We start from the raw sequence: 25,348 nt of genomic DNA on the forward strand, positions 1-25,348 counted from the left end.
GCAGTGGAGGAAAATCTCCCTGAGAGCTCATGGCATAATTTGCTCCTTGAAACAATGACAACCCCTGACCTAAGGTAGGAAGATGTTTTGAATCCCTCTTGCCAGCAGATCCCTAAATCAGACCCAGAACTTGGAGGAAACAAGAAATAGGAGGCCATCTCTCTGCACCTCTCCAGCACTGCTCTGGGCAGAATATCATATAATCACCACAATTCTTGCATGAAAAAACAAAATTACAGGCTGATTAAAGTATTATTTTTTTAAAAACAAGAAAAGTTATTATTTATTTGCTCTTGGGCTATGAAAGATCTTCCCAAGCAAAAAAAGTTAAAAAAATGAAATGATTAACATATTTAAATGATATAACAACGTAATACCAACTGTTGGCAAAGGCTCAGGGAAGCACATGATCTCATGACCACTAGGATGAATAAACTGGCATAATATTTCCGAAGGGCAATCTGGCTGAATGTGTTGAAAGTCTTTAAAATGTTTATACTCTTTGACTCGGTAAGTCATCGTCTAGGAATTTGTCCTAAATAAACAGTAAGATAGATAAAAAAAAAAAAAAAAAAAAAGTATTTATAATATTGAAAGACTGGAAAGACCACAAATATTTGACAATACATATATGTTCAACAACAGGGACCTAATAAATATGAAATATTTATATTAAAATAGTACCTGGCCTTTAAAAGAATGTTTAAATGAATATTTAATGTAGGAATATACTGAGAAAAATTTTAATATTTCTAAAATGCTAAATGCAAAAAGAAAGTTAATAACATGTACAGGATGATTATAAATTTGTTTAACTTGTATGATACACATACACACACATATATCTGGAAGAAAACTCCAAAATAGTGGCAATGATTTGGAGGGAACATTGGGAGTGATTGTAATTGTCTGTTACTAGCAGCTAAAAGCATGCCAATAGAGCTGGCAAACGCCCACTCAATCTTCAGAACTCAGCTCAGTTGCTATTTCTTCCAGGAAGTCCTTCTGTGCTACCCTCGACCCCCATGTTATACCAGGGCCCCCCCTCATCTTGGCACTAGACTAGAGCCTGGGCATAGGCTCTATGATATTCTTTATCACTGCATCATACTCTGATTTGATTCTACATCCCCAGTACACTTTGAACCACCCATAATCAGAAATTTGGGTGTTTCCTTTTTGTATCCCCAATCCCAACCTGTCGTCGATCTAACAGGCCTTCAAGCCGGAATGCTGGCTTCGTGAATGAAACAGACTAAGCAAATGCTTCTCTGTGCTCTGTGAATTTAGAGGTTAAGGGCAGAAATGTGAACAAGGATGAGCAAATACCAGTAAAGAGCTGTCTCTTCTCACCTTTGCCAGCAGACTGGAAACATGTTTAATTTCACCGTTTGCCTTTAGTAATTCTTGTCTGAGCTCATTGCAAGACAGTTCCAGTAGATCTTTCTCCGCTCGGGCTACTTTCAACATTTCTTGAACTTCGCAGCTCTCTGCCGTCTGCTCCATGGCACTGGCCTCTATGGCTTTCTGCTTCTCACCCTGCAAATGAGACTTCAAAGATCCATTCTCAGTTTTTAGCCCTTCCAAGGTAACTCTACACTCTTCCAAAGTTTTGGCCATCATGTTATTATTATGCCGTTCCAGTTCTAGAAACTCATTCAGTTTTTCATTTTCTTCCTTCAGACGTTTAATCATTTCTAAAGCTCCTTGGTTTTCTTCCTCAACCTTCCGCAAGCTACAGGTCAACTGCTGCTGAATGTTGAGCAGCTTCTCTCTTTCAAAGCGGCCCTGTTCAAGAATACCTGTGCACTTCTGCTCCAGCTCAAGGATTTTTCCTTCCTGAGTGGTGGGCTCTTCATTCTTTACTCGCTCTTGTAAAAGATTCATCAGCTTCTCATTTTCTTGACTTAGCTGCTCAGCCCTCTCTCGATGCTGATGAAAGGATGTCTCTAAAATCGTCTTTTCATCCACCAGCTTCTCATTTTCAGCTGTCAATTCCTGCACCATTTGTTGCTGGTCTGATAGTTCCTGTAGAGTAGCCTGTAGTTCTTCTGCAGTGCTATGGTGGTTTTCTTCCATCTTTTGTATCTTCTCTGTGAGGGAAGCCAGGGACAATTCACTGACGTTGTTTGGGGAACTCCCAGTGGGAGAACACTTTGAACTCTTAAAGGGGTTACTGGTGGAGGACAGGGGCCTTGAGGGTGTCTCTGCTGTAATGTGCTCAAAGTCGGAAGCATCTGGTGACAAAGAAGCTTTGGTAACATCGCTACTTGAGGAGCCTGATGTCCGTAATGCATTTCCATGTATGTTTTTTTTAAACTCATCAATGTCACTGGACAACTGATTTCCAGCTGGGCTTCCGAAGCTTGACTCTTGAGTTATGGATGTCGGGCAGCTGCTGTCACCAGTGTGACTTGCTGCCCCTTCTGAATTTGGGGAGTGCTCAAGATAGATCAGTTTCTCCTTCAGGGCCCGGTTTTCTTCCTCTAGATTGGAAAGCTCTTTCTGAAAGTTCTTGTTCTTCTCCTCAAGTGCTCTTATCACAGGTTCTGTGTCACCTGGGGACACTGATGTTCCATCAACATTTGGGCCCAAAGCATCAGTCCCCTCAGCGCTCAGAGTCCTTTTCTCTTTGCATTTCTTTAGTTCACTTCGAAGCCTGTTAATTTCACTATCTTTTGCTTTGGCTTCTGCCAAAAGTTCCCGAACTTGGGACTCAAGCGCAGCCTTTTCTCCACCTTCATTCTCTTGCTTCGGCTTGGTGGAAGGGGTCCTCAGGTGTTTGGTAGGAGTGGGAGTGTTGGAAGAAGTTGGACTGGACACTGATTTCCTGGGGTTCGAGGGACCACGTGGCACAGACCTCTCTCTTGAGACAGTTACTGAAAATTCCCGTGGCGCTGGAATGCCTGTCCGTTTGGTTGTTGTAAAGGCCCCTTAAAGACAGAAGAAGAAAAAAAAATGAAAAAATAAAGCAAGTACTCTTATAAACAAAACCCAAATGACTGTAAATCACATGGCACAGTGGCCAGTGGCTGTCACTCTTCATCCATTTCCTCCTCCTCTAGCTAATCACCCAGTTCTGACTGGGGTTTCTGTGCTTCTTCCCCACAGCCCTATACTTTGGGTGAGGCTGACTCCACGCCTGAGCTACTTAGGATGACCCCATCCCCAGCCAGTTGCTGGTTCACGCATGAGCACACAGCTCAATTTTAAGATTAATACGACAAAGGGAAGGTTTTCTGGGCAAGCTATTAAACACCATGGGACAAGAGTGAGAAAATGTGTAGGTGTGGGAATGGCTGCTAACCACCCTGCCCTCTCAAGAGGAAGGTGGGAATGCAGATGGCAGAAAAGGAAGAAGGAAACTACATTCTCAATAGCATTGTTGAGTTGCTAAATCAAATCAACTCCGAAGTTTGGCCCATAGCTGGCCTTTCAGATAGGCAAGCCAGTAAATACTCTTCCTATAAGTCACCTTGAGTTGGGTTTTTCTGTAACTTGCAATTTAGTACATCTGCACTGATGATGCTGGCAACTAAACAATGGCCTTTTGACAAAATACAAGTTCTTTGTGAAATTCTCAATAAACACTTTTAAAAACATCATTAACATATTTTGACAGCATAAATTTGATTAATAAATCAGAATATACAGATAATACTGAGAGATGGATCTGATACAATGACATATCACTTTTGACATAACTGGAAATGATGCACTCATTTGTGTACATGAAGAAACAAGAATAAATGAAATAAGAACATACCTACGGTACTTGACATGATATCGACATAACACAGAATACTTGTAACAGGAAATGTAAGGTGTAAATAATTATCTTTCATTTTCATCTGTCCTATATCATGGACAATGTAAAAACAATCCTAGGGGTGAAACCCAGACATCAGTCTCTATTGTGCTCTAGAATTGAAATCCACCTCAGATGTTACAGTGTAAATTAAAATCCTGGACATTTTTTTTTTCTTTTACAAACTCAAAGACTATTTGATGAGTCAAGGCTGGCTGCTGTCACTTACACAACTCTACATGCTTTGAGTGAGAGGTCTAACAAAGGGTCCCAGAAGTGGTCATCAACCTGTAGGCCTCTGCAGCGTAGGATAGACTGGCATAGACTGGCAGCAGCCCCAGCACAGGTTCCGCACCTAACAAGATGGGCAGCTGTAAACCTACCACCAAGACTGTTTCTGAGCCCTGCGCAAACACACATCTAAACATCCTGGATCCTGACAACATAAAGGCTGATGGCATTCATTACAAAACATCTAACAACTGAGCTCTTTTGAAACTTTGATCTAATAAAGGCTGAACTGTCAAATTAATACACAGAAAACTATGGTTTTTAAATTAACTTCTTCAAATTAAGTTTCTGGAAAGCCAAGAGTATATCACAAACTTTTAATACAGTTGACCCCTGAACAACTTGGGGGTTAGGGGTACCAACCTCTTATGCAGTCAAAACTCTGTGTATAACTTTTGGCTCCCCAGAAACTTAATTACTAATAGCCTATTGCTGACCAGAAGCCTGACTGATAACATAAACAGTTAACGCGTATTTTGTATGTTATATGTATTACAAACTGTATTCTTAAGATAAAGTGAGATAGAAGAAAAATAAAATGTTATTCAGAAAACCGTAAGGAAGAGAAAATACATTTGCAGTACCATACTGTATTTATCAATACCATAAGTTTACATCATCTGTTTGCAAAACGAATCATCTGTCTGAAGCGGCAGGCAACCATTCCTCAATCTAGCAAGCAATTCAATTCTGTCAGGGCTTTTATTGGCTTCTAGGGAGCACTGCCAGTATCACTAGTGGCACTTCATATGGGTCCCACAGTGTTATTCAAGGTTTGTGGTACTGCACTACACACAATAAAACATACTCAAGAACCTTAAGAGGTCACTTTTCACCGTGATCTGAAGTGTACTGGAGAGAGGAACTGCTCCCACAGAGATGACTAGCATCACAGTGCCTTCCAAGCGGCTACGCCCAATGCTTGAGCGCACTGCAACAACATCAGGAAGTGGCCACAGAATTATTACAGGAGTACTGTATGTACTACAGTTACTTGTATGCAGTTATAATACTGCATCTTTACATTTGTTTACATTTCTCTCAACTATGACTAGCACCATGTACAGTCTGCGTGTACATAAGTTTAGACAAAGTTTAACTTTTTATAATAGATTTATATATATTTTATGGTAGTAAATGATAAAACTGATCAGTATCTACATGTATTTTATGTATTCATGACATATGTAACTTTTTCTCAATTTTTTCCGTATTTCTAGACTACTCGGTTCATCTGAGTTTTTTTCAAACTGTTGCAACTCTCCAAATAATTTTCCAATGTATTGATTTTTTTAAGTCTCCATCTAAATGGACCCACACAGTTCAAGCCAGTGTCGTTCATGGGTCAGCCTGACTTTCAGGTGTCAGACACCTCACCTGCATCGTACTACACACTCAGTGAGGAAAAGATTTATTTCATTATTCTTGTGAAATGAGTATTAAAACCACTAAGCACTACAATGTTTTCATAATGCCAGTTCTCCAGAATGAAGTCACTGCAGCAAGGACCGTATTAAAAACTGGAAGATACAGTTTCACCATAACTTGAGTCAGAACAGGCAAACCTGAGAGTCCAGAACTGATCATCAAACAGGCATTTGTTATTCTTAATAACATCACTAAATTAAGGCTACCTTTTTCTTTCTTTCTTTTACTCTTATTTTATATTTTTGAGACACAGTTTTGCTCTTGTTGCCCAGGCTGGAATGCAATGGTGCAATCTCAGCTCTCTGCAACCTCTGGCTTCCAGGTTTAAGTGATTCTCCTGCCTCAGCCTCCTGAATAGCTGGAACTACAGGCATAAGCCACCATGCCCGGTTAATTTACTGTTTTTTTTTTTTTTTTTAGTAGAGATGGGGTTTCACCATGTTGGCCAAGCTGGTCTCGAACTCCTGACCTCAGGTGATCTGCCTGCCTCGGCCTCCCAAGTGCTAGGATGACAGGTGTGAGCCACCGTGTCCAGCCACTTTCTTTTTTTTAAACCTGCAATCGTTTTGTTAGTTTTGAAGACGGAAGAACTAATATAGAACAGATCAACTCTGTTGTTATTTCCAGCTACAGTTTAACGCCTTCCTTTTGCTGCCAAATTGTAGTCTGTTCTCCCCATAAGTGTTACTTCTGCCTTATCTATACTACTAGGAATATTTAAAAACGATGAAACTAAAGTATATTTATGAATGGATGTGTATTATGAAATGTACAATCCAGCTGTATTTTTGTTACATCTATTCTTTTTCCTTTTTCTTTTCTTCCTTCTTTTTTTTTTTTTTTGCTATGTCTGTCTCTCTTTTCCAAAAGATTCTTCCCATCTCTGTATACCTCATTTCAGAAACTGTTACGGAGCACAGGTTAGGTTCAGAGTTGCTTAAAATTCACCATCAGACCAATGATGATGGTCTTGGCTGCACACCCTCCACGTGAGCCCAGGCCTCCAGCCCAAACACACCTCCTCGTGAGTAATGACAGAGAAGAGTAAAGAGCAACAGCCCTACAGCTTACGACACCTCCTTCTAGCAGTGGGAGTCAGACCTCACTGTTAACCAAAGCACTCTGAAGCCCTGAGGCTGGCCATGCTTCCTTACACAGCACCACATCAGGGGCAGTGGAGAGAAGGGCCAGTGGAACAGGGATTGGCTCAGCCAGCACCACTGGATCTTTTGTGTTCCTCCCACCCCACCATCACTTACGTGAAACATCCCTGTGAGGCTGGCTGACTCCAAGAAGTTAGCATAAAAGCAAGCTCCATCTCATAAAGAAGAAACATGTTTGAAGTGTGACATTTTCTAAATGCCAATGAAAAATTATACAGCGGTCAATCACAAGTACATCAAACTAAGCATTCATAGAATTCATATAAAATAAGCATTCACAAATTATAATGGAACACATAATATTGAGAACAGTTGAGTATTAAGCTGGTTGATCTGTGAGTAATGTTCCTGTTTCTCTTTTATGATTACATTTGTGCAATAAATTAGAAAACAGGAGTTAGCCAAACTGTATATGAAAAAAATGCACTAATCATCAGGGAAATGCAAATTAAAAACACAAGGAGATATCACTTCACACCTGTTAGAATGGGTACTATATTTGGGAGGCCAAGGCGGGTGGATCACGAGGTCAGGAGATCAAGACCATCCTGGCCAACGTGGTGAAAGCCCGTCTCTACTAAAAATGCAAAAATTAGCCGGGTAGTGGTGGCGTGCACCTGTAGTCCCAGCCACTCAGGAGGCTGAGGCAGAAGAATCACTTAAAGCCGGGTGGCGGTGGTTGCAGTGAGCCAAGATCATGCCACTGCACTCCAGCCTAGGCAACAGAGTGAGGCTCTGTCTCAAAAAAAAAAAAAAGACAAAAGATAACAAGTATTGGTGAGGATGTGGAGAAGAGGGAAAGGGAACCCCTGTACACTGTTGGTGAGAATATCAATCAGTACAACCATTATGGAGAACAGTATGGAGGTTCCTCAAAAAATTAAAAATAAGGTCAAGGCAGTAGGATCACCAGAGACTAGGAGTTCAAGAACAGCCTGGGCAACATAGTGAGACCCTATCTCTACACAAAAATATTTAAACATTAGCCTGGGAATGGGGGCATGCACCTGTGGTCCCAGCTACTTGGAAGGATGAGGTAGGAGGATCACTTGAGCCCAGAAGTTTGAGGCTGCAGTGAGCTGAGATTACACCACTGCACTCCAGGCTGGGTGACAGAGAAAGACCCTATCTCTATTTAAAAATTAGTAAAGGCCAGGCGCTGAGGCTCACGCCTGTAATCCCAGCACTTTGGGAGGCCGAGGCGGGCGGATCACGAGGTTAGGAGATCGAGACCATCCCGGCGAACACGGTGAAACCCCGTCTCTACTAAAAATCCAAAAAAATTAGCCAAGCATGGTGGCGGGCGCCTGTAGTCCCAGCTTCTCGGGAGGCTGAGGCAGGAAAATGGCGTGAACCCGGGAGGCGGCGGAGCTTGCAGTGAGCCGAGATCGCACCACTGAACTCCAGCCTGGGCTACAGAATGAGACTCTGTCTCCAAAAAAAAAAAAAAAAAATAGTAATAATAATAATAAAGCCAGCACAGTGGCTCATGCCTGTAATTCCAACACTTTGGGAGGCTGAGGCGGGCAGATCACCTGAGGTCAGGAGTTCAAGACCAGCCTGGCCAACATGGCAAAACTCTCTACTAACAATACAAAAATTAGCTGGGCACCATGGCACATGCCTGTAACCCCAGCTACTTGGGAGACTGAGGCAGGAGAATTGCTTGAACCCAGGAGGCGAAGGCTGCAGTGAGCCGAGATCACACCACTGCACTCCAGCCTGGGCAACAAAGCAAGACTCTATTTCAAAAAAAAAAAAGGCTACCATATGATCCTGCGATCCCATTACCACATATATAGCCTAAGGAAATGATATCAGCGTGTATCACCATGTCACAAAGATGTCTGAATTCCTATGTTTACCACACCATTACTCATAATAGCCGAGATACAGAATCAACCTAAGTGTTCACCAGTGGATGAATGAATCAAGAAAATGTAATATATACACAATGGAATACTATTTGGCCTTTAAAAAGAAGGAAATCCTGTCATCTGTGGTAACACGTATGAACCTGGAGGATACCATGTTAAGGCTGCATGCTCTCACTCGTATGTGGAGCCAAGAAAGTTGAAATCAAAGAAGCAGAGTAGAGTTGCCAGGGGCTTCTGGAGGGGCACGGAAGGTGCTGGTCAGAGGACAAAAATTCGGTTAGACTGGAGGAATAAGCTCAAGAGATCTACTGTACATCATGGTGACTACACTCAATAACAATGTATTATATTCTTGAAAATCTCTGAGAGAACAGACTTTAAATGTTCTCACAAAAAATAGTATGTGAAGTCAGCAAATGTTAAATAGTTCAATTTAGCCATTCGACAATGTACACATATATTTCAAAAACATTATGTACATGATAAATATATAAAGTGTGTCTCAGGCCGGGCGCGGTGGCTCAAGCCTATAATCCCAGCACTTTGGGAGGCCGAGACGGGCAGATCACGAGGTCAGGAGATCGAGACCATCCTGGCTAACATGGTGAAACCCCGTCTCTACTAAAAAAATACGAAAAACTAGCGGGGCGAGGTGGCAGGTGCCTGTAGTCCCAGCTACTGGGGAGGCTGAGGCAGGAGAATAGTGTAAACCCGGGAGGCGGAGCTTGCAGTGAGCTGAGATCCGGCCACTGCACTCCAGCCTGGGCGACAGAGCAAGACTCCGTCTCAAAAAAAATAAAAAATAAAAAATAAAAAATAAAAATAAAGTGTGTCTCAATACAAAATAAATCTGGCTGGGCATGGGGACTCAAGCCTGTAATCCTAGCACTTTGGGAGGCCAAGGCCTAAGCCCAGGAGTTCAATACCAGCCTAGGCAACACAGCAAAACCCCATCTCTACAAAAAATTTAAAAATTAGCTGAGTGTGGGGGCCCATGCCTGTATTCTCAGCTACTCAGGAGGCTGAGGTGGGAGGATCACCTGAGCCCAGGAGGTGGAGGCTGCAGTGAGCCGAGACTGTGCCACTGCACTCCAGTCTGGATGACAAAGTGAGACCGTGTCTTGATCAATCAATCAATTTACTTATTTTAAAAAAAAATTAACGTAAAAAAAATAAAAACAGAAGGAATAAATTCTATCATAACAATATACATAGCGATGGGGTGGGAAAAATAAATATTTTCAGAGAACAAAGAGTACATTTAAAATAGCAATAGCAAGATCAGTTAAATCATGGATCAGATAACTAAACACTGCTTCCATGGTGATTCTCATGAGCTGAAAATAAAATATTTTAGTCCTTTTTTTTTCACCCTTCATCTTGCCCAAAGAATATGCTAGTGGGGCTGTTCTTTGGTAGGTCATCTCTCTAACCTGAACTGATGAAGAAAATGGTAACAATCTGAAATAAATGATTTTTTTTTCATGTATTCAACAAGTATTCATGGAGTGGCAGGTAGGAGACACAAATGAAAATTCAGCATCTTCATACACCACAAAACTACAAGATAACTTATTTTTTTTTTTAAGAACCTAAACTATTAGGATTTTTAAAATATCACTCTTCATAAATTGTTTTCTCAAGGAGTTCCAATAATTTCTTCAATGTCAAATCCAATTTTTTCCCTTAATCCTGATCCTTCTCAACTTTTCACTGGCTGCTAACTTCATGGACTATTTGTTTCCTCTTTCCATCATTTCTTTTACTCACATCTGACAGTGGTGCCAACCCCCATGCAAGGATCTGATAATAATATTTAAAATCTCCTTCCCTTTTCTTTTACAACCAACCAGTCAGCCACTAAATCCCATTAGCAGTTTTTGGAAATGTTCCCATGTTTTTCCTTTCCTTTCCTTTTTATCTGAATCAAGTCCAGGTCCTCAGAATATTCCACCTAATTCTCTGAAACTGCTTTCTCACAGGTCTTCCTGATTCCAGCCTCTCCCCACTTTAGGGCACACTGGACTAATATCCCCTAAATATCCCATTGATGCTTCTGTTCCAGAATCTGTACATGTTTCTTATCTCCTGCTGCATCAATGTCAAACTTCTTCCCTTGGCTTTCAAAGTTACGTGTAATCTCATCCCAACTGGTGTATCCACCCTCATGCACCTTTTGTTTTCCTTTCTCTCCAACACACCCATTTAACTCTAGCCAGTATCCTCAGTGTCCCCAGTACATCCTGTGACTCGGTGGGACATCATTCCCTTTCCACTGGACCCTCTGGACTGGCATTCAAATATGTTTAATTCTCTTCAATTAAAAAAAAAAAATAGAATCCACATCTTCTTCCAGCTAATAAATATCTTATTTCTTTCCTCTCACAGCAAAATCCTCAAGAGTTACATTCACTGCTTGTCTTCCATTTCTTCATTTACTCCTCTACCCACTCCCATTACTTGACCAAAACACTGTCCACTAAAGTCATCATCAGTGAACTCCATGTGGTCCCAAGCAATGGACATTTGCAATCCTCAAGCAGAGTTGGTACAATCCCTTTCTTTTTGAAACGCCCCTCTGGTGCCAAACTTCCCTAGTTTTCCTCTTACCTCTGCAGTCACCCTCTGACTCTTTTGCTGCCTCCTCATCTCCCCTCTCTACATGCTAGAATTCTTCATACCTAAGTCCTGGGCCTTCAATTGCCACAAATATCTTTCTGGTCATTTTACTTGATCTTACGACCTTCAAAACCACTTGTATACTGATGACTCCCAAACTAACTCTCTTGTATGGACCTCCCCTTGAAGCAACAGATCTGAATATCAAGCTGTATACTTGATAAGCATAATTACGTTGTCACAAAACTAGATAACAGGGAGAAAGGAAAGAATGCATAAAATGTGCAAAGGCCCTGGAATGCAGAGTCAAGGCAGCAGGGACACTGGTGAGGAAGAAGGCTAATCTATACAGGGAACTCAAGGAAGGCCTCCCTAATAGGGTTGAGATTCATGGTGACATATGTCCATGAAAACAAGGACAGGATGCTACAAAGAAAGAATAAAGGTAACACAAGAAAAAGCTCTAAAAAAATTTAAGTATGTTTGCCAAATTAAAAATTCAACAGAAGGGATGGAATGCAAAATCAAGGAACTCTTCCAATATGCAGAACAAAACAAAAAGAGATGGAAACAGAAAAGATTAAAAACACAAGGATCAAACCAGGAGATTAAACAATAAATTAATAGAAGTTTTAGAAATACATACAGTGGAAACAGTGGAGGAAGTTATCAAAGAGCAAAAGAATTCCCCAAAACTGAAGAACATAAGTTTCCAGAACTCCTATCAAGCAAAATGAATGAAAAAAAATCCCACATGAAGATATATCTTTTAAAAAGTTTTAGAACACAAAAAATGTCTAACAGTTTGGAGAAGGGATGTGAACTGAGAATGAGACTGGCCATTATCATTCATTAGCAATACTGAATTCTAGAAGACAACAAAGCAAACACCTTCAAAGTTCGGAGGGAAAATGATTTTCAACCTAGATTTCTCTACCCAGATGAACTATAAATCAATCACAGGGGTAGAATATATTTTAAAGCATGCAAAAACTGAGAAAATTAAACTGATAATACCCTTTCTAAGGCAGTTATTTGAGGATGTGTTCCAGAAAAACAAGGGAGGAAACCAAAGAGGAAGAAGCAGCAGTAACCAGTCAAGAGAAGTCTCAAGATGATACCCATGGAATAAGTCTGAAAAATAAATCTCTGATTCAAGAGGACAAAGTGCCACAGAAAATAAGTTTCTTTGATAGAACAAATGACTGGATAGAGAGTATTTTTTTAAAAGGGATTTAACAGGCCGGGCGCAGTGGCTCACACCTGTAATTCTAGCACTTTGGGAGCCCAAGGCAGGTGGAGCACGAGGTCAGGAGTTCGAGACCAGTCTGGCCAATACAGTGAAATCCTGTCTCTACTGAACAATCCAAAAATTAGTCAGGCATGGTGGCATGCTACTCAGGAGGCTGAGGCAGAAGAATAGTTTGAAATTAACAGGTGGAGGGTGCAGTGAGCCAAGATCACGCCACTGTACATCAAGCTGGGCAACAGAGATTCTATCTCAGAAAAAGAGAATATAACAAAAATGTCAGAGGCACGTAAACCAGAACAACTCCATCTTGAATAGGAGCTGGGTAAAATGAGGCTGAAAACTACTGGGCTGCATTTCCAGACAGTTAAGGCATTCTAAGTCACAAGATAAGAGGTTGGCACAAGATACAGCTCATAAAGACTTTGCTGATAAAACAGATTACAGTAAAGAAGCTGGCTAAATCCTACCAAAACCAAGATGGCCACAAGAGTGACCTCTGGTTGTCCTCACTACTACACTCCTGCCAGCGCCATGACAGTTTACAAATGTCATGACAATATCAGGAAGCTAACCTACATGGTCTAAAAGGGGAGGCATGAATAATCCACCCCTTGTTTAGTTATCATCAAGAAATAACCATAAAAATGGGCAACCAGAAGCCCTCAGGGCTGCTCTGTCGATGGAGTAGCCATTCTTTTATTCCTTCACTTTTCTAATAAACTTGCTTTCACTTTGCACAGCAGACTCACCCTGAATTCTTTCTTGCGTGAGATCCAAGAATTCTCTTTTGGGGTCTGGATCGGGCCCCCTTTCCTGTAACGTATTTCTAGCAACCCAGGTGCAGAAACCCTGACCCAACGGTACCTTCGGGTAAGTGCTGCAGTCCTATAACATCTTTCTGGAGACCATGGAAGCAATTATACTGCAGAAACCCCCAACCCAAAGGCTAACTTTGGGTAAGTGGTGGGGTCCGGCAACATCTTTCTCGCAAACCACAAAAGGGACAATACTGAGGAGAACCCCCAACCAAAGGAAACAGAATGCAGCACTGATTGGATGACTTTGGGTAAGTGGTGGAGCACCCAAGTAAAGAATGGGATTGGGTTAGAGGCCCAACTTAGGGGAGTTCAAGTCTCTCCTAAGAAAGTGGGTTAGAGGCCCCTCTTAATAAAAGGCAAGGACCTTGGGTTAGTGTCCCTTCTAAGATTTAGGGGGTTAGAGGCCCATCTTGGTAAAGGCCTTCTTGGGTAAGAACAGGTTTGGCACTATGGGATGTTAACTGCTACTCTCTTTGGATTAATCTGCCTTGCACTCTTTGCTAATGGCTGTGGGTGACAGAGTTAGGCATGTACAGGACTATGGGACATGGGAGAAACTTAAGAGCTGATGGGATGGCTGGAAAAGATCCCTTTGCTACTGAGAAGCAGCCACCTGAACTTTTTCAATGTCACTGCAATGGGTGGGTCTTTCTCTGACCTCCCTGATCATTTCGCTTTCCCCACCCTACTACAGGCAATGCTTTTCTCTCTCTCCTTTTCCTTTCCTATCTTTTCTGTTACTCAGGGCAACCACCTTGCCCAGAGGCCATGTAAGTCTGAGGCTGGATTAAAGATGACGGGCCCCATGGGGGCAAATTTAAGCCTCTCCAGTTTGATACTGGGTGCTAGGCAGAGTGGCTAAATGTCTATGTTTTATCACATGTATTTTGCTCTGGCCAGAACAAAGAAAAGTAATTTTCCTTTATGATGAGGCTTGGCCCCCAGGGCAATGGTGCTGCAAGCCAGATCACTAGTGCCACTCAGGGAAAGGGAACCCAGAAGCCTGCCATGCTGGCAAAAGGGTAAGAATTTCTTACCAGTCAGATTTCTGGCTTCTCACTCTCTGTGCAAACAGTTCAATGAATAGGGGGAAAAAAATCAGTGTTTATCTCCTCTGTAATGTTTTGATTAATGTAAAAAAAAATTCTAAGACTAGTCTTAAGCTGGTGTATTTTGTGCTATGAATTTGTTTTTCTGTGTCAAGGGATGCTTTAGGACAAAACACGGGCTTAGAACACCTGTAGGTCCACTTTTCAAGATGAGCCAGTAAGCTGGTCAGTAACAAACTTGGCTGTAGGTCCCTGAAACAAACAAAACAGTGGATGAAGTCTCCACCTTGTTTTATGTCCTTGGGAGCTTGACCTTGTAACCATGTGCCAGTACTTTTGGTCTCTGCCTTGCAGGGAACAGGAATTTTAGGGTTCATGTCATAGTTAGATCTAAAAATCATATTACTTAAAAGCCTTTGCAAGCTCAAAATTACTCTAGATTCCTTCTGGGAAAGGAAAGAGAGACCGTCTCATGCTGTAGCTCAGAGGCCAGGGTTTTGCACTTTCGCAGTGGCAGCTCAGGTTCGATTCCTTCCCTAGGAAGTTGTCTCTGGTTTAATATCTGTGTGACCTTGTCTATTCTCTTCTCCTCCATGAACTGTCTTAAATTTTCCTTCCTCTAAGCACCTTGGAGGTTACCTTAGGTATAGTTCAAAAGCCAGAAATATTGGCTGTTTGGCATAAGAAATTCTAAAAGGACTTTATTAAACAGTGCTATGGTTAAAATCGGTTTAATTAAAAGCAGATATTCAAGCTCAAACAGCCTGAATTCCTTGGGAAAAATAGGAGGCACCAGAGACCCCCTTTCCTGGTCCTGTTCTTCCAAGGGCTTCATCTTAAAGCCAGTAATCCAATTAAGAAACTTAAAAACTGGCAAATGAAAAATCTTACAACTACTATAGTAATCTTCATCTGTCTTTCTGTGTAGCTATATACATATTATGTGTAATGTTGATATAAAAGAAGTCTAATTAATTGGCTGAAACAAAAATAAGTGCTTAAATCAAATATTTTGAAAGCAAAATAAAAATTGTAATGCCTTTTAGTTCATGTAACCTTAGTAATCTTTGGGAAATACAAACAGCTTTAAAAATTATTGATAAAAACACTTAGTCTAAATGATGCAGGTCAGATATTAAGTTTGCTAAATGCTTTAAGGTCATAAACTGCTAAACTTTTAAAAATTGTTCAATTTACCTGCCTTAAAGCCATTAGATTCTAGATAAGGCCTGGGGACATGTGGAATTGGCCGTGCTCCCTAGCTATACAAAGATGATTATAAAGAAAGATTTTATATAAGAAAAGATCTTGGTATGGTAAATTCTCCTTCTAAAGTAAAATGACTGGTTGTTTAAAAGGAGGGATGTTTAGGGCAAGTCAGAAAGTCCAAGAATGTCTCAGATGGTCTGTGTAAATCATGAAAGGATTTTTGAAAGAGAATTTATGCAAGAAATGTTATACAATTCAAAGGCTGTTAGGCCTCCTAAATGCGTCATAAAATGCCACTATGACTCTTACTGTGTAACTTGCCTGCTTAAGTAAGGTAAGGCCTGGGGACATGTGGAGTTAGTCACACCCCCTAGCTATGCAGGAGAGTCAGCCCTTATCTGTACTTCTGTCTGGCATGTCCTAGGCTAGGCTCCACACCTAGCACACAATTAAAATTGCTTACTAACCAGGGTTTTCACCAAAAGTAAATGTCGTTAAAAGTTAACACTGTAACTTGTGAGACTATTGAAGAAACAGTTTTACCTGTAAGGTGTGTAAGGAAAGTAGAATATATTTTTGGTAAAAGATTATAAGAAGGCATGGGAATATGGGTTTTTTGCCTAAAGGGTTAAAGAAGTGTTTTAAGTTAGAATAAAGCTAAAGGTTTGAACAGTTGTGGAAGGTTTGAAAAAATTAATTGTAAAAGAGATTCTGTGTGTGAACATTGGCTAAATTAAAGTATTATTATTCAGTTTTTCTATAAATTAAACATTGGAATAAAAGCACAACAGGTTTTTCTTAGAGCAAAAACCTGCTTATGATCTGCTCTTTAACAAGACTTGTAAAGGGTTATAAAAGATTTATGAGAATCTTACCTTATGGTCACACTGATTAAGATTGGAAAGATTTATTTATTTATAAGGTTTTACTAAGAATTAGCAAAACCCTATCTCTACTAAAAATACAAAAAATTAGCCGGGTGTGGTGTCTGGTGCCTGTAGTCTCAGCTACTCAGGAGGCTGAGGCAGGAGAACTGTTTGAACCTGGCAGGCAGAGATTGCAGTGAGCCAAGAACAGCGTCACTGAACTCCAGACTGGGTGACAGATCAAGACTCTGTCTCAAAAAAAAACAAACAAAAAAAAAAAACTGGGTTTTATATCAATAATGCACTAATACAACAGTGACGTTTGGTTTATTTGGTATAAAAATCATACAGGAAGCATTATCAAATGTGAAATGGTGTTTTGCTTTCTCTGGACTATGTTTGCATAAATGTGTTATTGGTACATTCTAAAGTTATGGGGAACTCCTATAATTCTAATATTATTTACTGTGTTATTAATAATTATTATAATTGTTATGTAAAAGTCTGTGTATCACAGAAGTAACCAAATTTCCTTATCAATTGTGGCTTTAGTAGCGGCTGTCCTAAAGCTTTTTATCATCCAGAGATGACTGTCTTGTCTTAAACCTCTTCAGAAGGTGTTTTATAATCAATTATAGAACTCTAACACATGTTCTTAAATGCAGGTTTTCTGGTAACTTTGGAGAGTGTAACAACAGAACAGAGGAAAAACTTTCAGTACTCTCATGGAGAGCTGAAATATTCATGAATATCAAGCAAAACAGGAGTTACCTAAATTCACTGAACCAATAAAAAACTGAAGTAATATTTTAAACTTTGCATAAAACACTGCTGATCCCTTGTTTTTCAGAGTCAAGGAAACTTTCCTTTTAAGCTATTTATAGCTCTTAACAGTTGAATATATACTCCTATGCACAAAATTCAGAGCGTATTTGTTTCTCTCTACCTGATTTCTCCAGAATTTGGCAACTAGTTGTGAGTATTCTCAACTTACAGCAATATAGTTATTTGCATAGGTGCAATAAGAATCTGTTTTCTTGGCTGGGCGCGGTGGCTCACATCTGTAATCCCAGCACTTTGGCAGGCCGAGGCAGGTGGATCACGAGGTCAGGAGATCCAGACCATCCTGGCCAACATGGTGAAACCCCATCTCTACTAAAATACAAAAAATTAGCTGGGCGTGGTGGCGCCGCCTGTAGTCCCAGCTACTCAGGAGGCTGTGGCAGGGCAATCGCTTGAACCTGGGAGGCAGAGGTTGCAGTGAGCTGAGATCATGTCACGGCACTCCAGCCTGGTGACAGAGTGAGACGCTGTCACAAAAAAAAAAAAAAAAGCTGTTTTCTTTTGTAACAGAAAACAATTGGAGAAATTGGTTATTTTACCAAGGCTTTGACTGGAATGGTATGTTTTCCTTTAAGGAATTAAACTTGACTTATAGAGCCAATAAAAGCCTGTGGGAACTGGCCTCATACCTTGTCTACAACAGTCCCTGTTCAAGGTTTCTGACTTGCAGTAAGTAAAGGATGTCACTTTCTCACAGGTCTAAGAGCTCCAAGTTATCCTGCGACCTCAAAAAGAAAGGAATTTACCCAACTCATAGGTATTTGAGGGTACAAACCCATGATGGGGCTCAGCTTTAAAAAAGCCTTATCTGAGATCCCTTACAAAACAGAGTTCCATTAAAGCCAATTAAAAAGCCTATGTGAAAAATAATTATTCTTGCTACACTTTATACAAATAATCAAGACAAGTATAATAAAACAAATCAGTCTTATTATAATTTGTCTTTAGTAAAAATGGAAAACTGGAGAGAGAAATATGTTTCAAGAACTATGGTACACCTGTTATTAAATTCTAGTCTCATCTATTGTTTTTGAGTTTATTTCTGCAATTTAATCTACGCCTGCTTATTCCTGTGAACCTACAGTGATCTCTAACTGCTGCTCAGAACAAGAGGGATGGACAATGTAAAAATCTGGATCAGTATTCTAATTCTGGGCACATCACAATCAGCTAACAACCCCATATCAGCTTAATTCCAACAGTTGCCCAGTTCATGGAAAGTCTTCCAATTTAGTTTACTTGGAATAACTTTACTTATTTTGCTTTACTGTTGTGGAATATATTGCTGTTATACTTTTTGTGTAGGAATACAGGACAAGCTTACTGATTGTTTTCTTAAACTCTTATTAATCTTCCACATACCACCCTTTGTCAAAACTCAAGAGTTATGAATGGACCTTACCATACTGATGCTTTCTGACTATGCTCCTCTCTACTCCAAATGTAAGAGACCCTAATAGTTAGGCAGGAATATCATCACTCCTATTCAGCCTGAAGGAGTTACAGAAGATGAATTTTCATCCCTCTGGAACCCTTAGGATTAAGGGTTCTCTTATAAAAGGGAGGGGGGAAATGTCAGAGGCACGTGAACCAGAACAACTCCATCTTGAATAGAAGCTGGGTAAAATGAGGCTGAAACCTACTGGGCTGCATTCCCAGTTAAGGCATTCTAAGTCACAGGATGAGATAAGAGGTTGGCACAAGATACAGCTCATAAAGACCTTGCTGATAAAACAGGTTGCAGTAAAGAAGCTGGCTAAATCCTACCAAAACCAAGATGGCCACAAGAGTGACCTCTAGTCGTCCTCACTACTATGCTCCTGCCAGTGCCATGACAGTTTACAAATGATCTAAAAAGGGGAAGCATGAATAATCCACCCCTTGTTTAGCATATCATCAAGAAATAACCATAAAAATGGGCAACCAGCAGCCCTCAGGGCTGCTCTATGGAGTAGCCATTCTTGTATTCCTTTACTTTCTTACTAAACTAGCTTTCAATTTGCACTGTGGACTTGCCCTGAATTCTTTCTTGTGCGAGATTCAAGAATCCTCTCTTGAGGTCTGGATCGGGCCCCCTTTCCTGTAACAAAAATAGTCACAAAACAAGAAACTTCATAAAAATAAGCTGTATAAGACAGATAACAAAATCATAGCACATAACTTCACTCTGCAGGGTACAATATATATGTAGTCACAATAATCTCCATACTACACACAGAACCTGCAAGACTATTTTCTAGAACATACGAATACTGTCATCCTTGCTAATGAAAAAGGTAAAGTACAGATGAAAGAAACTGGGAGGCAGAAGAGAAAGCAGACAGAGGGGGCAAAAAGGATGGCAGCAATAATATCCACCCCCACCTTACAAATACGGTGTCAAAGATACTATATATAGTTGACAAAACAAGAAATAAAGATGAAATACATCACTAACATAAAAACAATAATCAAGAAAGAAACTAAAAACCGTGATATTATGACACTGGGAGGGGGTTGCAGGGTCATGTGTTAAATCCTCACCTATCATAAGAGGAATCAACAAAATTGGGGGAGAAAAATAGCAACACCAAAAGAATGAGAACACAAGCCATAGGCTGGGAGAAAATATGTGCAAAAGACATATCTGATAAAGGACTGTTATCCAAAACATACAAAGAATTCTCAAACTCAACAAGAAGAAACTGAGGGCTGGGTGCAGTGGCTCACACCTGTAATCCCAGCACAGCACTTTGGGAGGACAGGGCGGGAGGGTCACTTGTGTCCAGGAGTTCAAGACCAGTCTGGGCAGTCTTGAGACCCGTCTCAAGGGGTCTCCCTGCATAGTGAGACTCGTCTCATTAAAAAAAAATAAAAAATTAGCTGGGCATGGTGGCTTACACTTGTAATCCCAGCTACTCAGGAGACTGAGGAAGAAAGATCACTTGAGCCCAGGACGTCAAGGCTGCAGTGAGTCATAATTGCGCCACTGCACTCCAGCCTGCGCAACAGAGTAAGACACTGTCTCAACAAAGAAAAAAATGGAAAATGAAACACCTGATTAAAAATGGAAAAACATCTGAACAGACACCTCACCAAAGAAGAAATACAGATGGAAAAATGAGCGTATGAAAAGCTGCTCCACATCAGACATTCCTCATGGATCTAGACTAGAAATACCATTTGACTCAGCAATCCCATTAAGGGGTATATACCCAAAGGATGATAAATCATTCTACTATAAAGACTCATGCAGACGTATGTTTATTGCAGCACTGTTCACAATAGCAAAGACTTGGAATCAACCCAAATGCCTATCAGTGACAGACTGGATAAAGAAAATGTGGAACGTATACACCATGGAATACTATGCAGCCATAAAAAAGGATGATTTCATGTCCTTTGCAGGGACATGGATGGAGCTGGAAACCATCATTCTCAGCAAACTAACACAAGAACAGAAAACCAAACACTTGTATGTTCTTTCTCATAAATGGGAGCTGAACAATGAGAACATATGGACACAGGGAGGGGAACATCACACACCAGGGTCTGTCAGTGGGTCGGGGGCTAGGGAAGGGATAGCATTAGGAGAAATACGTAATGTAGATGACGGGTTGATGGGTGCAGCAAACCATCATGGTATGTGTATACCTATGTAACAAACCTGCACGTTCTGCACATGTACCCCAGAACTTAAAGTATAATAATAATACAAAAAATAATTTATAATAATAATAATTATATATTAAAAAAAAAAGCTGCTCCACATCATACATCTCTAGGGAATTTCAAATAAACACAAGAGTGACATATCACTACACAACTATTAGAATGGCTAAAGTCCAAAACAGTAAGAACACCAAATACTGGTGAGGACGTGGAGCAACAGGGACCGTCATTGCTGGTAGGAATGCAAAATCATTCAGCCACTTTGGAAGACAGTTTGGTGGTTTCTTAGAAAAGTAAACATACTTGTTCTCTATGATCCAGCAATAGCACTCCTTGGTATTTAGCCAAATGAGTCAAAAACATATGTCCACACAAAAACCTGCACATGGATGTTTACAGCAGCTTTACTCGTAACTGCCAAAACTTGAAAGCAACCAACTGTGGTACACCCAGATAATGGAATATTAGTATCATCCACCCCTTAAAATGAAATAACTATCAAGCCACGAAAAGACATGGAGGAACCTCAAATGAAGCATTTACTAAGTTAAAGAAGCAGTCTGAAAAAGCTACACACAGTATGATTCCAACTATGACATTCTGGAAAAGACAAAACTACAGAGACCGTAGTTTTGTAAAACTATGGTCCTTTTGCTTGCAAAAGCAAAAAGATCAATGGTTGCCAGGGGTTGGGGGGAGGGAGGGATGAACAGGTAGAGCCAGGCACAGGTGAGCCACGGTGCCTGCCTATTCATCCCCCACCCCCAAGGGGGAGAGGCAAGGTGGGAAAATCGCTTGAGGCCAAGAGTTCAAGACCAGCCTGGGCAAGACAGCAAGGCCCTGTCTCTACACAAAACTTGGATACATGGCATTATACATTTATCCAAACCTACAGAATGTGTAACGCCAAGGGGGAACCACAATGTAAACCATGGACGCTGAATAATAACAATACATCGGTGTGGGTTCACTGATTGTAACAATGTGCCACTCTGGGGGGAGATGTTGATAATGAGCTGGCTGTGTGTGTTCGGGAACAGGAGTACACTATAGGAAAACTTGTACTTTTCACTCAATTTTGCTGTGCCTAAAATTGCTCTTTAAAAAATAGTGTTTACTTTTTTAGAAGGCAGTAAAAGCATAATGAAGTGGTTACCTTTGAGAAGAGGGACAAGAAATGGGAAGGGGTAGGGCAGCAGCAGTCTTGCTTTTCATAATAAGCTCCTTGTCCTGGTTCATTATTTTAACCCTTGTATATACTACTTCGATAGTGAAAATTAAGAAAAAGAAATGTGAATGTTTATGAGTACAGTGTGGAAACAGGCAATTAGCAATCCGTTGGTTTTATAGGCAGCACTGGCCCTTTGGACTTAGAACAGATGAGATAAAAGAAGTTGGAGGCAATTCAGCCAGCAGATGCACGGCCATAAGGAACTAAGTCTGTTATCAAATCTTGGGGCCCCACCTTGACCGTGACAGAAAAGTAGTTGTTTCCACAGCTGGACTGTCTTTTGGGTAGTCTCAATGGAGGGCTTTCTAGAGATTCATACCTAACTTGTATTAAAAGTCAATAGAAATTGTCTTTGCAAATCAAACAGAGGGAAAGAAAACACAAGAGTCCTACACTCATGCAAATGAACCAAATTACCCATTTTACTTCCTTTGTTAAAAGCAAACAGCAGTGTCAATGTGTAAAGATGATTTTTGTAAAGGGATAAACATTTTCTATCTCATCTCCATTTTACTTTTTTTTGGAAGAATGCAAAATTAATTTTCCTCACACTACACTTGCTCAGCAAATTGGATTAGAATTCAAAATGCTTGTAAAACTACTCCTGTTTCCCAAATACTCATGCTGTACCACGGCCACTATGAACAGCACTCCAGAAAGAGGGGGACAATAAAGCTTCTGAACAAAAGCCCCCTAACACTAAGAAGGCGCTCAGGCCTGGAGAGGACACAGTGACCACTCTGTGTCAGGATGCAGGGGAGATAGGGCAGCAGACAAAGCCGCAGTGTTTCTGAGGAAAGATAATGGTATGGTCTGACCAGCTTCTAGCAGGCGGCCCACACAACCGGCTGCCATTAGTCATCTCCAGGAGAGGCCAGAATGCCAAGCAGCTCTAGGAAGGCAGCTCCTGATGGGCCATTTGAAAAGTGCAAAGCAGGCAGGGACATCAAATTTCCATTGAAACTGAAGTGGCTGGAGGAGCGCTTGGTCCCAGAATTCTCTCTGCACGCTGCCTTAGCTTCCTTGCCCATTGTGTGGGCCAAATGAAATCCTCATTGCCTAACTAGAAAGCTTGGCACCTCTGAACAGAAATCTCCCAGCAGCACTGTGGGAAAATAAAGCCCACAGTCTCCAGGCACCAAACACTGAGAATGAGGAGGAGCTGAGGGTGCGGGCTTTAGTGAACTAAAAGATCTGCCATATTCATGTGCAGCCTTACTTTCAGGACAGATGGGAAAAGCTAACTTCCAGGTTAGTGAGGCTGGATGCAAGTGAGAACCACCTAGTCTAGTCTAGATCACAATCAGGCCCTGACTTCCTACAGTTATGGCTCAGGTGTACCTCAGTTATACCTTACAGAGATCACTGAGAAACTTCCAAGTTCCACCAGGAAAACATATTAAATTCACCTGAATTGGTAACTGGAGAAATTAGAGAATTAGATGGACTGGGCATGCACAATCCTGTTTATTTCTGTTAATATCACTTTGGGGGTGGGAGTTGTTTTTTTAAACCACCCATGGTTCAAAATACACAAAGAACTTTAAGGAATCGTCCATATCCTTTGAATCGGAGTTTACTATGTAGGAAGGATAACAGCACTTTACGTTTGTGTAGCACTTTGGTTTTGTAAGCACTTTCACATACATTAACTTGAGGCTCACAAAACTCAGTTCATAAAAGTGTCATTATTGTTATTTTACAGATAAAGAAACTGAAAGTCTGAGAGACTTCATAATTTGCCCAATGGTCACATCATAAGTATGTCTTCTAATACAAGCCAGGCAAGGTGGCTCATACCTGTAATCCCAGCACTTTGCGAGGCCGAGGCAGGCAGATCACCTGAGGTCAACCTAGCCAACATGGTGAAACCCCGTCTCTACTAAAAATACAAAAATTAGTTGGGCGTGGTGGTGCGCACCTGTATCCCATCTACTCTGGAGGCTCTGTCTCAAAAAAAGTATGTCTTTTGATACCTAAGGAAGTACAAAATCACGTTATTTCAGAACTGGAAGGAAGAGAAATCATATAACCTAATTTTTCATTCAAAGTGGCATCAATAGCATCCAACTTCTGTTGCCATCTACTAAACTCTCATGTTCCAGTTACCATTGAATATTTTCAGTAAAAGGAAACCCACCACTAGACAGCCCCTTCACTGTTGAGCAGCTCAAATAGTTGGACAATCTTTCTTTATATGAGGCTGAATTCTGTATCTTCATCAACATGGCACACACTGGCTCCAGTTCTGAAACACTCTGGAACCACAAAGAACAAATTTATTGCCTCTTCCACGTGACATCTGAATGTCTGCAGGCAGCTTTGTTTCCCCATTGGTCTTCTAAATCTAAATCTTCACTTAAAACATTCCTAATTCTTCCCACCAGGCCTCACAGGTCCCGGGTCCATTCATTGGATAAACTGCCTAGAGAGCTTCTGATTTACCAAGGTCCCTCTGAAATATTATCCAGAATCTCAGAAACACTGCAGATGTGGGTTTCTGTGAGTTAAAAATCTCTTGGTTGCAACAGAAAACCCAACTCAAGCTTACAACAATAAAAAGATTTAGCTCACATAACTGAAAGTCTAGGATCAAGTCCAACTTCAGGTCTGGCTCAATTGAAAGATGTTCTCTTAAGGTCAATTTTTCTCCATCTTCTGCTCTTCCCTTCCTCCACAGGTCACCCTCATCAATAAGCTGCCTGCCCTCATGGCAGTGTGATGGTACTGGCAGCTCCAGGCCTCACATCTGCACACCATCATATCCAGCAAAGAGCAGGGACTCTCTCCCAGGCACCCCAACAAACGTCTCCTCAACACTCATTCTGATTGAGTCTGTGCCATCCTTGACTCACTGAGACCAGGGTGATATGCTGACTCACTTGAAAGTGGGAATAAACTAAAGAGAATTCCTGGGAGAAGAGGGGTAAATGCTGGGAAGTCAACCAAAAAGTGTTCAAAATGTGGTCTGACCAATGCTGAGTCAGTTCCCTGGTGTAGTATACTGGTACGGGTTGAGCATCCCTAATCCAGAAAAAAAATCCAAAACCCTAAACATTCTGCGCGCTGACATGACCATAAAAGGAAACACTCATTGGAGTATTTCAGATTTCCAGATTACGGATGCTCAATTGGTAAGTATAATGCAAGTATTCCAAAATACAAAAAAAAATCCAAAGTCCAAAACACATCTGGTCCCAAGCATTTCAGATAAGGGATACTCAGACCTGTATAATTAACACA

At 40.9% G+C, this 25,348-nt stretch overlaps 1 protein-coding gene across 5 annotated transcripts in view; it reads right to left on the bottom strand.

The window, feature by feature from the left end:
• SPECC1 (sperm antigen with calponin homology and coiled-coil domains 1) overlaps positions 1 to 25,348 on the bottom strand; it is a 328,700-nt gene that overhangs the window by 116,128 nt on the left and 187,224 nt on the right. For all 5 annotated transcript variants that reach the window (XM_011971260.1, XM_011971261.1, XM_011971262.1 and 2 more), the window contains exon 4: positions 1,354 to 2,933. In XM_011971260.1, coding sequence (XP_011826650.1) covers positions 1,354 to 2,933 — 1,580 coding nt within the window. The remainder of the gene's footprint in view (positions 1 to 1,353; positions 2,934 to 25,348) is intronic.

This window comes from Mandrillus leucophaeus, unplaced genomic scaffold (assembly GCF_000951045.1).
Source record: "Mandrillus leucophaeus isolate KB7577 unplaced genomic scaffold, Mleu.le_1.0 Scaffold995, whole genome shotgun sequence".
Classification (NCBI taxonomy): domain Eukaryota; kingdom Metazoa; phylum Chordata; class Mammalia; order Primates; family Cercopithecidae; genus Mandrillus; species Mandrillus leucophaeus.